We start from the raw sequence: 15,087 nt of genomic DNA on the forward strand, positions 1-15,087 counted from the left end.
CTAAAGCAGCAACACAATAAACCATTGTTTGTTGTAAAATCAAAGCCAAATGTTATTACACAACCTTTTCAAGTCAATCTCAAAACTGTGTCTGTGTTTGATCGCTCCAGGCTCAAATCTGTTGCCGGCACTGAGAACGCATTTCTAACAAAAATATAGCACCGACATAAATTGAGCTAAAGGAGAAATACTGTCCTGATTGATTTAGAGAGGACATCAACATCTCCATCACCGCTCAACTCTGAATCCTGGTTGGGGACACTGTAAATCATCTAAGTGTTGTATTTTTTTGTCATAAAATGTGCCTCGGTGTGATTGAAAAGAGACTGCTAGGCTTGTTTTATCTGCCCCTGTGGCTCTGGTGCTCATCCTGTTGCTGTGTCCAGTTAGGGCTGGGCCTAATCAATCTTTGGGTGCAACTTAAAGCGTCCGTGCTAGCTGTGCCAAACATGTCTCCAAATGTTGTGCTACCAGTCCCAGCACTCACTAATTAAGACATTTAATACGACCACAAACAAAAGGCTTTAATAAATTAGTACTTATATCAACTTGCCTTGGCAACTCATATCTTCCTTTCAGAACAAATACAGTCCTGGTGTTAGTGCTCAGTGTCTGAATCATAATGTCAGCCATTGTTTTTTTGACTGCATTCACAGTGCACTCATTCAAAATAGTTCAGGTTTTCTCATCACCAGCCAATCAAAATTGGCATGGCATCTGATATAAATTTTATCAACAATAATAATGGAAGTAGAACAGTAACTAACCAGACCTCTTTTCCCTTTTTTACAAGTTTGATGGGCTGCATGGTGGTGCAATGGTTAGTGCCGCAGCCTCGCAGTAAGAAGGTCACCAGTTCAATTCCCATCTTTTCCCAGCTTTCTATGTGGAGTTTGCATGTTAGTGGGTTCTCTCAGGGTACTCCGGCTTGCTGGTGAAACATGTTCACCAGGTTAGTTGAACACTCTAAATTGCCCTTAGGTGTGTGTGTGTGTGTGTGTGTGTGTGTGTGTGTGTGTGTGTGTGTGTGAGTGTGAATGGTTGTTTGTCTCTGTGTTTGTCTCAGTGATTGGCTGACGATCAGTCCAGGGTGTACCCCGCCTCTCGCCCAATGACAGCTGGGATAGGCTCCAGCCACCCGCGACCCTGAACAGGATTTAGGTTTAGAAAATGGATGGTTGATTTCCTGGTCTGGATCTGTGGCCGATGACATGGAAATATTCTTTTTCATAGCTTTACTATATATATTTTTTTGCAAAATTTCCTTACCCAAAATCTAATATTGCTCATACAGAGCAATATGAAACAGGTGTCGCCCAAAAAGGGAAGCTGAAATGCTGTTGGACAACACCCTCAGGTCCTATGAGTTCCTGGGGAGCAGCTGGAATAAATCAAACATGGGAAACCAAATTCAGAAACCCTTTAATATTGCCAAATTCGATACAATGATTTATTAAGTTGTGATTTGTAGAGCAAATATAACAAAATCCTAGAGTATCAATAAATATAAATAGCATTTGCATTAATGGACAGTGAGGTTGCATCATCAAGGTGCACCCATGCAAACTTAAAGAGCAGCTGTAGCAGTTAGCAATTTCCCCTTGGGGATTAATGAAGCATTTCTGATAGCTTCAATATTTTCTTTTTTGGGGATTTTATTGAAAAGTATTTCAGCTCAAAAAGTGGCTAATCAATACTAAGTGATACAAAAAGGAAAATGTATAAACACAAGTAAAGACAGATCTTTCTTGTTACAAATTACGCAGATCATCTTTTCCTCTGTTCTCTAAAATACAGCTGATTATTTTCCCCTTTCCTTATCAGAAGCTTCACGACTGTGGATGTCGTATGTTGCCTGCATTGTACAGCCCCTTGAGGCACAGTTTTTGTTGATGGATCGTCATCATATTTGGCTCAACTACACTTGACTGACATGGAGAATTTCCATTATTTACTCTGAGCTCAGTCTGAGGTAGAACAAGAAGCAGCTTCCTTCTGCACTAATGAAGACATCATATCCATATTCAGCTGCCCGCATCCCCTCTTCCTGTGTGTGTGTGTTTGTGTGTGTGTGTGTGTGTGTGTGTGTGTGTGTGTGTGTGTGTGTGTGTGTGTGTGTGTGTGTGTGTGTGGGTGTGTGTGTGTGTGTGTGGGTGTGTGGGTGTGTGTGTGTGTGCGCTCTCCAGTCCCAGTATCCAGTATCACTCAGCCTTGTGATTCCTTGGGAGCCTGCAGGCTTAGAATCAAAGTCACGTTCCAGCGGACACTTCGGACAAAACGATCCCGAGGAGGAGGAGTGTGTGTGTGTCTGTGTGTGAGAGAGAGAGAGCAGAAATAGAAACTGTAATATCAAAGAAGAGGTTGCCAGAATACCATATGAATATTTCAGACATTTTGTTCAACTTTAGAAGCATTGTTTAGAGGTGCCCGGTTAATCTAAGCACTCCAGCCTGTATAAGTGCATTGTAAAATCCTGTTGTAAAATTATCGGATTAGTTTGTGTAATCCTCTTTGGAATTATAAACCATCAATATGCAAATGATGAGCATTTTCAGAGATAGTGCTCTGTAGTCTTGAACCACAATGGGAAAAGCTGGGTAATTGAAATCAATTTCAGATTAGGGACAAACATTACTTATTCAAACCAAAGCTCAGAATGACCTGATCAGAAACTGCACACGCAGATAGGTGACTCATTCAGCTGCACCAGGAGTGGCACTTGAAAAATGAAGTTCATTTCAAAACCAATGCAAAAATAACCACAGCAGGGTCATTAGAGTACAAATGTTGTTGGTTATCAGTGTTACAGCCAAAAACAGGGTCACAGGATCACTTGTGTTTATCCTCCTTGGATGCAACCTAATTTGGATGAATTTGAGCTGACAAAAGCATTGCATTATGTATTCACCAAATGGCTCTGTGTAGCCTCTAATGCTACTCTCAGTGCCTGTTTCTTTTATGGCATAAACAACTGCACTGATATCCTCATGCAAACATTGTCTCAGATTTGACAGTGTGTCCAAAATGATATACACTGCAAGGACACATCTCAGATATTGCAGTTGGTTGTCTGCCAGTTATGACTTAAAATTTGTAAGGACAGTTTGCCAACTGAGGTGGTATGGTTTTGGTCAAAACAACAGTTTAAGGGCTTGGGATTCAACAAGCACTTGGCACATTTTGTTGACTCTTTCAAGTCAGACAAACATATCACTAATTAATATTTTTGCATGCGCACTTAAGATGAGTATTTTGATTTGGGAATCTCTTGACTGGGGATTTCATACTGGACCTTTCCATTGACTAGAGCTCTCCCATAAAGCTTTGTCTTTTTTGTTCCCTTCTTCTTCTTGGGGTTTGTTAACCTGCCTCTCTTTCAAGAATGTTGTTTAACTCCCAGGCTAGGCAGTTTCAGTCTGATTAAGGAATATAGTATAAGTATAAGAGAATAACAACCACCATCTGCATTATCTGAAGCCCCAATTCCACCAAGGAGTTCAGTTTGGTACATCTCAAACAACATTTTGTGGCATTTCCATTGACTAACCCCAGGACTGATCCCCAAATAACTGAGATGAACTGTCCACTTTTTGAGACACTTCTGTTTGGGTGCCAGCCAAGTTGATCGGACCCTCAGGAGGTGGAGCTACAACACTACAGTCATTTGATTGGTCGCAATAATTGTCACTTACCGTGTGACAGCGGCTGATGTGTTTCTCCTGGTGGCACACAGTCTTCTTTGAAACAAAGCTTGATTAGGCTTTGTAACAAAAGAGCCACTGCCAATCACAAAGAAGATGAATGGCTGGGTGTCTTCTATCATTGCTCTTTATTGACTGTGTTGTGTTTTACTTCTTCATTGGATTTATCAGTGAGGTGTCGCACTGCTATGGCGCCACGCTATTACGTAACTGACACAGCTATCAGCACCCGGTTTACACACTGCCTCCCAAGAGGGAACACGGTTGGCTGTTATCACGTTAGCCCACAGATACGTCGTAGCACCAAGTTGCTAGTAGAACTACATTTAGCCAGCTACGTTTGATTGTTGTCATGTTTCAAACAACAGCGCTACGTAACTGCTGAGAAATACCTTATATTATTGTGTTGTACCCAGAAAAAAAGTTGTCTTGAACAAAAATAAACTGTTCCAAAACAAACACGCCTGCAGGTACAAACTATGATTAAGAACCACATCTTTACGACGGTGCATGAGACTCCAGGCCAGAAGGCGGAGAGGCAGTCCATTTAAAACAGATCCTCCTCATAGCATTTTTAAATACCTGGGTCTTTGGTAAAGACGTGAATAATATAGTTCTGGGATTTATTTATCTTTTTCTTTTTGCCAGGATGGCACCTAGATTTGAAGTTGGTATCACAACATGACTACATCACTTTTGTATTTATTTATTTATTTATTTATTTATTTATTTTTGTTTTTATCCTATTGGATTACCAAGTACTGATACTTTTCAGTAACTTACCCCTGCCCTTTGGGTTCATATCAAACATGGACTTTTTAGTTGTAGTTCAAACCTTGTTCATGCTGTATGTCAATTTGGACAAAAGCATCTGCTAAATGATATTGTAGAATTGAAAACCAAGTTTCACTATTTTTTTTCCCTCAAAATGGAAATGCATGGACTTTACCAGGGGTGGTAAAACTTCCTGCTGCAGCTTTGCTTGTAGTAGTTTTATTTCCATTAGTTTTTTTTTTTTTTTTTAGATGCACATGCTTCATTTTTAGCCACATGAGGGTTTAAAAAGAGCAACACCAAACGAATAATTAAACAGTTTCGTTTTGTGTTACTATTCCATTACTATGTGATCAAAATGACTTCCCTTTTTGAGCAACGGTTTAATTTGTCTTTTTAATAAAATACCTATAAGCTCCGTGTAAACTCATCAATAAGTTCTCATTACAGTGATTTCCTCGGGGGATCTGTGCATGCGGGGCAGAGCACATATGCAGCCAGTGACAACTCCATCGGCCAATCAGTGCCGCGCCCAGGACTCTTCTCACCAATGGGAGCCTTCTGTGGGCGTGACTGTCTGCTGTGAGGTGCGTTTTTTGGAGTTTGCTAAATGACTGCAGCAAGAAAATACAGTGTCGGAACGCGCCGGGGCTGGCTGATCCGTTCATACTGTACCTCTGTGTGTGTGTACGTGAGTGTGTGTGTGTGAGCCGGGGCAGGGGCCAGTGTCGCTGCCGCTCTCCTGCCATGGAAGAGGGTCCACACAAGTCCGATACGCAGCTGTCTACGAGCTTATAACACTCTCACCTGTCCGGAGGGGATACACATATTTTCTTCTTTTATACCGGACGCGGTGCCCGGATGGGAGCGGATGCGGAGCGCAGCAGCAGCAGCGGCCGCAGGTGCGTCTCGAACTTGACCACCACCAGACAATGGGAGTAGCTGAGCCGTGCTGCCTCAGCGCCAAGTACTACTACTACTACTACTTCTACTACTACTCGCCCCTGGGAGACAGCTACGAGAGGAATAAGAGGCAGCAGCAGGAGGTTAAGAAGAAGGACAGGGAGAAGAAGAAAGGGAGGCCGACTAGTTCTACCTGCAGATCTCCCTCTCTGAGCAGCAGCAGCAGCAGCAGCAGCAGCGCCGGGACTCCCGCAACAGCCGATACGCACGGATCCAGAGCAGCGCTCCGGCTTCCTGTGGGATGCATGTGAGAGAAATCCTTGAGATCTGAGAGACGCACTCCTCTGTGTGGGACTATTCTGTGTGTGGAATTAGGGGATTTAACGCACATGCACAGTTTAGAAGACCTCTGGAGACAGTGAGACTCAGCTTCACGCAGATTAAACAGCTCTTTTTGAAGGAATATGTCTTATTTCCCCTTTACGCGCTGTGGATCGCACAGACTAGACCTAAGAGGGTGTAATTGTCTGTCAATTAACAACAGCCTGTGAGCGACTAACCTCCTATCGAGCACCCCCTTTCCTCCTCCTCCCCTCTCTGCCCCCCCACAGACCCAAAATCTGGACGAGCTTCCTCCCCGCAGCCCTGCCGGTTCCCCTGCCTGCCTCTTTCCGTGGTCCTGAACACAATTTCGGGCTGGATTTTGTGGATTTTCTCGCTTTAGGGAGTGAGTGCGGACAAAGGCATGATTTCACGGCCGGTGAGGTCATGAGCATCCCGCGGCTCAGCACCGGTGACTCCCGGATCTGAGGGAGAAAAATCGGAACATTGCCGGCTCACCTTGGAGGTCATAAAACATAACCACAGCCCCCCCTCCCCTCTCCTCCTCTTCCTCCTCCTCTTCCACCACTAAAGGATTTTCTTTTTTTTTTCTTTTCTGAAGGGGTATTTTTCATCCTCTCAAGAGTGTGACCCCCTCCCCCTCAGAAACACCTTATCCCCCTCCTCCAAAACAAAATGAGACTGGCAAAAATGTGCCGACTAAACGCGCTGGGGATCTATTTGTGGGAAACGGTAGTGTTTATCAGGTAAGCAGAGGCATGGAATGGACTTCATGAGTAAAAATACTGATGTGTGTGTAATTTGAGCAAATTAAAATTTGCATTTTTATTGCTTTTTCTGCCGTTTGGGACGTGCATGAAAATAAGAGCTCCCTTAAGAAGTCTTGAGGGGGGTAAACTAAATCCAGGTGAATCTTGTGAAAGTTGCCTTTGGGTTGAGTGCGTTGTTGCTCATGTGCACGTGAAGCCTGCACGTACAGTTGCACTGAGTCCATACAGGGGGTCAGTAGCGACCACTAGTGGGCGGTGTGCGTGTAGGACGCGCTCCTCCAAAGTGTCAACAGGCATGTTGAGAGGAAAGAAGAGCCCTATGGTCCTGCATGTTGTGACATTTTGATGATGCTCTTATTTATGACTCCTGAAGCTGTTATAAGCAAATGAACACACATACTTAGACACACACGTTTAAGCCTGTGTGGGTCCCAGTGTTAAGAAGTGGAGATGTGCTTGAGGATGACTATTCCATCCCAATACAAAAACACGTCAACAGTTGTTCTTTTCCTTTTCAAGCACCAGATTTCCACCGCTTTTATTTATTTGAGTCGCCGTATCCCCCTCAGTTTCATTACCACTAGAATTTGTTGTGAGCTTCTGGTTGTAATTTCTTCTTTCATTACAAGCTACCCATTAATCAATTAACAGCAAGTCATTCCACTGCTGCAGCACAGCTTGGACATCTACTCAATCTAACCTCCATCCTGTTAAGTTTTAAAATGATTTCCTTCATTTCAAATGTTTTTCCATTCAAAGCTTCAAACCGTGACGTATGACAGCAGCTACAGCTGGCCATTTTCTGCTTGTTTTCCCTTTTTTCCTCCTTCTAAGCACCCATGTTGATTTTGAGGTCAGCTCCAGTCCCTCTCTCTGCTGGAAGCAACATTTACTCATCCCTGCTGCCTGCAAACTTGCCTATTCATCAGGGTGTTCTTGCATGCAGAACCACATAGCAACTAAATCCTCCTGTCATCATTGTAGCAGTACAGTCGAGTATTTTACACTACTGCCTTTGAAGCTGGACACTTGAATGGAATTTTACTAAATATGTGAAGTTGAAACTATTATATGATGTGACAACTGAGGAAAATTGTTCCTGTTTGCTGTTTGGAGTAGAATTGCGTATGGACTGAGAGGTTTCTGTCCCAGTGTTGACAGTGAAAAGGCTTTGGTTGGAGTTATCTCTGTAAACTGGTTGTTTACAGTCAGGCCCCATCCAGTGTTTAAAAGCATTAGAGGACGGTATATAAACCTTTAAATTAGGATACTGTGCGAGTGGAGGTGCATTATCTTTCAGAAACTATCATTTTTGACATAAATTTTAAAGACAATTAGACTTTGTTCTTTCACTGATTTGATTCGCCCAAATGCTTGTTTCAGAGACTCTGACTAATACAGAGGCAGATTTGTATGTTTTGAAGAATCATATTGTGTAGTGTTTCTCTGCTGACAGAAAAAAAATGTATGGGACTGTAATCTCTGGATTTTGGTATGGCCTGAAGTCAAAGTTTAACTAACAGGGGCAGATGGGTGATGATTTCTTAAGTGTAGTGGAGCGCTTTAGATTACAGCAGTAATGACACGTTGATTGTTGATCAGCTTTTTGCTGGATCACCACTTTTCACATCTTGTGAATTTCCAGATAAAGGACCTCATCTTGGGCTTTTGGAAATGCTGAAATCAATACTGCTTTGATTTTTAACATTAAAGACCAAACATTTTTTTGATTGAGGAAAATCATCCACAGAGTGCACTTAAATGAAAGCAAATGTTGCTGACAGCCTAATTTTTAAACGCTGAAATAATCAACACTCAAGGGGGTTTAAAGGATTATATTGTGTTGTTCTGAAGACTCTTCTGCACCTTCAGAAGACTGTGTGGTGGATAAATGAGATGAGTAAGTGGAGGGGAATGTAAATTCTGGAGGTGTCTGGCTGTAGGCCACCTTCAGATGCCTAATGCATCATCAACAAGGTGAATGCATTTAATAAAGAGCAGAGAAGTGTCAGGTGTCAGTGCCCCTCACAGGCTGTAAATTGCTCTCCTGAGATTGTGTAAAGCAGCTGCAGGTTTGGGGTCTGTTGAGCTCACCAAGTTCAGACAACAAGTGAATTATTCATTTCATAAACACTCTGGTTGCAGCATGATAAGGGTTTTTATACCGACTTGTACTTCTGAATGATGCAGAATAATAATACAAGGTTTTCTGAACTTTAAAAGATTTTATTAATGTCAAGCTGAAAGGCAAGGTTCCAGATATTTTCTTTTTCATTTTTACTATTGCTTTTGCAGTCATTGGAAAACAAAATTTATCATTGATAAAAAAAATACTTGTGACAAACCATTACATGGCTTTCTACACACTTAAGCTGGTGCTACCAAATGGTTTAAAAGGTTTTATTAGTTTTTGCCTCCATGCAACCTGTTTTTCAGTACAGAGCTACTTGAATACCTTCAGGAGGGTGCAGTTTACCTTATGGGGAGAAAAAAGCTTGATTAAGTCACCAATGCCTAGGTTGTTGGTTTGGTTGTTATGGAAATGTGCGTAATGTTTACCTCCTCGTTGTGTGTTTGTTATTTTCATGCTGTTTGTTATCAGGGTTATGGAGAAGTAGGCTCCAAGTGGGTAGATGATTGGTCGTAATGGAGAAGGAGAACATGCTCAGGCGTAATCTTTGCGAATGATTTGGACAGTGACAAACAGATTCTGGATGGCTGAGCCTACCCAACTGTGAACACAAACAAGGAAACTTGTGTTTACCATTTACAAACTTGACTGAAACTGAAAATCAAACCGGCTGGATGTGCATCCTTAGTAGGGAACCATTAAATCAAACTCTCAAAAAAGTTCCGACAGTTGAACACTTGGGGCGGTCAATACTATTTGCAATATCTAAGTCTTTTTTTGATAGTATTTTAGTTTGTACATCTTCAGTGGCTGGGCTGACTACTATCTTGGCGGAGGTCTTCATGAGCACTTCCAATTTATGAATAGGCTATATGGGAAATCTTTGATCCAATTTGCATCCCTGCCTATTCTTCATTTTTATGAAAAACTACATCATTATTTCCATGGCTTGTTTTCCACCCAGGGAACAAAGTGTGAGCTGCAATGAGTCTATTTACTTATACCCACTGTTTCTGCTAATTTACACAGAATGCATATTGTATGCAAATATCTCATAATATAATTTGCTAATGTGTTTAGCTCTTGTTTTGCATTTCCAACCTGCGGGCGCCCTGCACATTTCCCTTTATTGCATCATGTGTGGATATTATTTCCCTGCACGGCCTCCGAGGTATTTCATTATGTGAGCCATCAAAGGCGTTTTTCTACCTGCTGCAGAGACCGCCTCATTTCCATTGAATAAGGCAGCCGTTTACATTTGGGATGGGTGCCTGGCTGCTGGTGTCTGAAGGAGGGGGTGAGGGTGGCCACTGGAGTTTTGCATTCAGCACACACTGTTTAGTTAATGAACCAGAGTCTGGATATTGCCGTCTCAGCTCCTCGGGCCCAGACTCTGCAGTTCCTTGCTTAATTGATATCTCTTTCCCCTCCATCCCGACCCAGACCCCCCACACCTCATTCCACATTCAGTCTTATTACTAAACATTGATTAGCCTGTCAATGGCCGGGGCCAGTCGTGATGAATACACATTTAATGCTCGCACATATCTCTCTGCTCTGTTCCTGCTCCTATTATCCGTCAAAGGAGTAGCAGAGGAGAGCAGTGACTTCAGATTGAGATTGGACCCTCAGGACGTTCATCTCGACAAAACCTTTAATCTTGTATTCAGGTTTAAATCGGCAAATTCTGTCAAGACAGGTAAAAGAGAGGGAGATAATTTCCCCTGTTGCCACTCGGCTGAGCTTCTATTTACAAAAGTTTCACAATAAAGCTGGATGACTTTTCCAACAGAGTTAGGAACATGAACAACCTGAACAGCATTGGAGTGCAGCAGTGAGAAGGTGTAACTGCTTTTATATAACTCCTCTGTGGGGTGCTGACCTTAAATGTACTCAGTCTGGTGTTTGCATTTCACGTTCAGAGCTCTAATAAGGGTAGCATTAATGTGAAGCAACATGAACTGCACTTTGTTGGTCACAAAGGACTGCTAACTGCAGACTTTGGCTGTCAGGAAATCTGATCTTCACTTTAAAAGTTTTGTTTGACCAGTTTTCCATGAAATCTGCTTTACCTTTTGCTGTTTTTATCTTTGTTTTTTGAAGTTTTCAAATGAGCAAAGAGGTATTTTTAAGGACATCTAAAATCCAAACTGTGAGCCCAGCAGATTGTGCTACTAAAAGAAAAACAAGTTGAGTAACCCTGAAACAAACTGAGATGATACTTCAGCTCCCCTTTTCAAATACTGCAGCTTCATGGGTAGCATTAAACTTTACTATCTGAAACTGGGCTGGAGTTCTTTCCACTCGTCCATTTGGTCTTTGTTGTGATGTTGAGCCGTAGTAAAGTGGAACAAGGAGTGTTTGGAAAAGTGTTAGATGGAAGATGGACAGGTCGAAAGTGGCGCTTAAACCAAGGAGAAGGGCTTCAATTCCCATGTAATACTAAAGTTAGTGTAAGTGTGTTTGAATAGGATAACTTTATCATCAGTTCAGTAAGGCAAGGGAGTTATAGATAAGAATTTCAGTTGAACACATTTATTTTCTTACATGAAAATGTCTGTAACTACTTAGGGTTGCAAAGAGGTGGAAAATCTCCAGTGACTCCCAAGATACTTCCCGTGTGAAGTTAAACTTGGGAAATTTAGAGTTATTCAGACTTGTTTAATCAAGGCTGGCGACTTTATGTAGTCACCAGGTGGTGCCTTTAATGGTCTTGGGATGTAGGCGTCATGCAGAGTGTATGAAGGGAGTGTGGCCTCAATAGCCCTACAGTCAGCACAGTGCTACTATGTGGTCAAGTAATAGCGTAGATATTCAAGTGGTGTTTCATTAAATGTGGTTGTTTGAGCCAAAATTATTCTACAATATTCATACTCTAGCTCAATTTAAGTTCATCATTATAAATTCCTGTTTACTCCCATAAATTCTAGGGAAAGTTTCTGACTTTGGCAATGCTCAGAATTTTGCAACCCTAATCCTGGAAGACAAATACCAAAATTACCACACATTGTGTGTGTGTGTGTGTGTGTGTGTGTGTGTGTGTGTGTGTGTGTGTGTGTATGTGTGTGTGTGTGTGTGTGTGTGTGTGTGTGTGTGTGTGTGTGTGTGTGTGTGTGTGTGTGTGTTTGTGTCAGGCTGTATACCGCCTTCTGGTACCTCTATGGTAGCTTAAATCTTGGTTTTCCTGTGCTAGTGTTTTGGAAAACCCCCGATCAAGCCTCGAAAGTGTCTGAGAGGCTTAGTCTCATTTGTTTCTTAAAGGCTCCCCACTCCACAAACACCCTTCCCTCTGATTGGCCAGCCCTCAGTAGGCGTGTCAGGGCAGGGTTATGGGCAGACCTTGGTGATTAAGGCCCACACCAACTGGGACATTGTAAACCAGGTGAGAGAACCAAGACAAAAACTGGCTCTACCACTTGGCTATTAAAAAACTCTATGCCATTTACTGTAATTTTGATGCCTTTACATGTTTAAATTTGTAGCATTTCACCTATTCTGAAGTATTTATTATTACTGTTAAGTTGTTTTTCCAAAACATATGGAAAATTTTACAACTAATCTTAGCAGATTTTCACATTTAAGAATGAAAACACAGAGCTCAGCAGAAGAAAAACTGAGCCTAGAGAGGCAAGAAGATTACTTGAAGGAAGTTATACGTGAGAAGAGCTTCAACCTTTCTGTTGAATGTTGTAGCTGTTACGTTATAAGAGCTGTGATACCATTTTTAAGAACATATTTTAGGCAGAGCTGAGAAGAATCAAACTTGAAGAGCACACTGTGGATGCGTCACGCTCCTCAGGCCACGTCAGCCTCTTATATCGACCGCTCAGGCAGCAATGATTAATCAAACCAGCCAGCAAGCGTTGTGTTTCAAGAATGCCAACGCACAAACCATGACCATCAGAGAATACCAATCAGCCCGTCAGGATGATTGACAGGCCTTTGAACGGTGATTGACATCTCTGCCGTATTGCTTTTCTATCAAGCGAGAGGAGATTGTTGCTTGAACAGCAGAATTTTTGAGTTTAGGAGGCTTTGAGGAACACACTCATCTGTAACATTGTGTTTGTGTGATGGCTTTTAGAAGTGTGTGTGAGTGTTCATGTATGCATTTAACGAGCATTGAACTTCAAAGTGTGTTTATGTGAGAGTTTTGTGCTGATTGTGTGTTTGGCTTTCAGGGAAAGAGGTTAATGCTAAAAGTGGAGCATATGTACAGTTAGCCACAAATTTCTCTCGAGGGAAATTTGTATTCACTGATTTAGGCACAATTACAGACTTAATTTATCATCTCACAGTGCTGCAGAGAGGCTTTTCCAGTTCTACTTAGTGTGTTTTGAACAGAAAGGGGGGGTAAAAAATAAAAACAGGGGAGATGATTTTCAGCGAGGCTTGTGTAGGTCTTTTATTGCTTTGTTTGTCGCAGTGCAACAAATAAATCATCAACTTTCTCAGCTTTTCCAGGGAGAAAAAGATCAGACTGTTTACTCAATTTACATCCTGTGATAACGCTGACTGATATCCTTTCTCGTTTCCAGGTGCTTGCACAGATCATTACCATGCACATAAGCTTGCAAACTATTCATCTCAACCCAGGCCAAATGTGCAGAGAGTGACCTTTTCCTCTATGGATTTCTTTATTCAATAAAACTCTTGATTCTCTCAAGCAGAAACAAGAGTGGTCCATTAAAATGCTCAACCTAAACGTTTCACCTCTGGGTTGAAATATGAGTGCTGCTTTTACAGATCTTTATATGCAAGACGCTGTTCAAGTGGAAAATGTATTCACAATCTATAAGGACGGTGTAATCTATAATTTCTATTAACGGGAAGAATATTCAGCCGAGCCCGCAGCCCGTTACCTGTGTGCTGCTGGAGGGTGACCTTGAATCAGCCTTGAAAACACAGCCACAAATGAGGGATCTCTTCTCACACACACACACACACATCCACTTACACACACACAGTCATCACATCACTGGTTAAATTAAAGCCGACTCCACCAGCTCATGAAATAAATCAATGTTGAAATTTGGAGATTCAGAGAAGGTCAGTCGTCTGCTTGCTTAAATTATGTTAAGTAAAAAAATCTTTGGGTGTCAGTTCAGTCACAATATTTAATAAAAGTCCTCCTCATAAACTGGCAGCATGTGACTCAGACAAAAGTGACTTTTTCAAGAGAGCAGAGTGATGAAGAATAGCCGGGGTGTGCGGTGTGGGCGGTGTGTTCATTAAGGAAAAGGTTATCCAGGGTGTAGACAGTCAGACCAAACAGAGCTGAGACACAATGACTTAATGGAAAGTCACGTTACCTTGAGTGGTATTTAGCTTCGCTGAACCATTTCTGGTTGTGGCATTCATTAGCTTTTTAAGTGTTGTGAGTCAGTGTGGGCTGTCAGCTGTATTTACTCTCAAAAGCCTGGCTTCACTTGTTTGTTTGTTTTTTTCAGACAGACAGACTTGAGGTTTGGGTGAGAACTTGTTGAGCAGAAAGCTGAGATTTCTGGTGAAGTGGAGGGTCAAACTTGGATTGAAAAATGTTAGAAAAGGCTTTTTTTTTCTCTCTCCTCTGGTGCTTTGTTCTCTAGGGACTATGGAGCAGTGTTGCTGCTTTAATGTCATACTATTTATTGTAAAGGCACATGTGGGACAGAAAACTGAGCTGAGACTTGATTGTCGTGACATGCCTAGTTACTGTTTGTGGTCACACACTGATCCCTGTTTGGATTTGATTTTCTTTTTCTTTGGATTCCCCCTCACTGTTTAAATCTTCTCATTTTTATTCCAAAAAAAAAAAAGAAAAAAGAAAGAAAGAAAGAAAAAAAAGTTAAGTCAAGTTGAGTTCTGCAATGCAGAAGGTTGAATTTGCCAATACAGCATTTTTAAAATATTCCCCAAAAGTTTTTTTTTAAATTTATTTCAAGAAACTAATCAGAGTTTAACTTGATGCATTTTCAGTTGTATTTTTTTTTACTAATTACAAGCAGCTCAGGCCTTAATTTTTTCCCCCTATTTTTTAGAATAAGATGACTACCAAGACTTGTCAGGTAATTGAGACTCATATTGAGTGGAATTAATTAATTTGTCTGGAAATTAAACAAATACACTTGGTTAGATCTAAGGGGTACTTTTGCAGTACACACTACAAAAACACCTGAAAGCAGTAGAAAAAAATCCCTCATATAAAAATTCCAACATGATTTTGAACAAAATTAGAGCATCCAGTGAAAAGAAGAAATTTAGTGTATGTTAAAAGAAGTGCATTTAATATAAGGTTGTCTGTGTGAAGTCAGATATAAACAATCAGATTTTGGAGCAGTAATGATCGGGATCAGGTCAGCTGCACCACACGGTCCTGGAGCTCACTGGGATTTGTTGCGCAGCTCAAGGACACTACAAAAAGATGGAGAGCTCAGCACCCTGCCCTGCCAGCTGCCCCCCTCAGAAATCATCCTCTGTCAGTCAG

General features: G+C 41.6%; 1 protein-coding gene across 4 annotated transcripts in view; it reads left to right on the forward strand.

Moving 5' to 3' along the window:
• Positions 1–15,087, forward strand: part of glra1 (glycine receptor, alpha 1) — a 174,696-nt gene that overhangs the window by 35,223 nt on the left and 124,386 nt on the right. For 3 of the 4 annotated variants that reach the window (XM_074673812.1, XM_074673807.1, XM_074673808.1), the window contains exon 1: positions 5,092–6,466. The exons of the other annotated variant lie outside the window; for it this stretch is intronic. In XM_074673812.1, coding sequence (XP_074529913.1) covers positions 6,396–6,466 — 71 coding nt within the window. In that variant the 5' untranslated portion in view covers positions 5,092–6,395. Of the gene's footprint in view, positions 1–5,091; positions 6,467–15,087 lie in introns of those variants that run through there. 4 annotated transcript variants of the gene reach the window in all.

This window comes from Halichoeres trimaculatus, unplaced genomic scaffold, assembly GCF_033239565.1.
Source record: "Halichoeres trimaculatus isolate MK-OKI-2021-1 unplaced genomic scaffold, fHalTri1.1 fHalTri1_scaffold_7, whole genome shotgun sequence".
In the NCBI taxonomy this organism is placed as follows: Eukaryota; Metazoa; Chordata; class Actinopteri; order Labriformes; family Labridae; genus Halichoeres; species Halichoeres trimaculatus.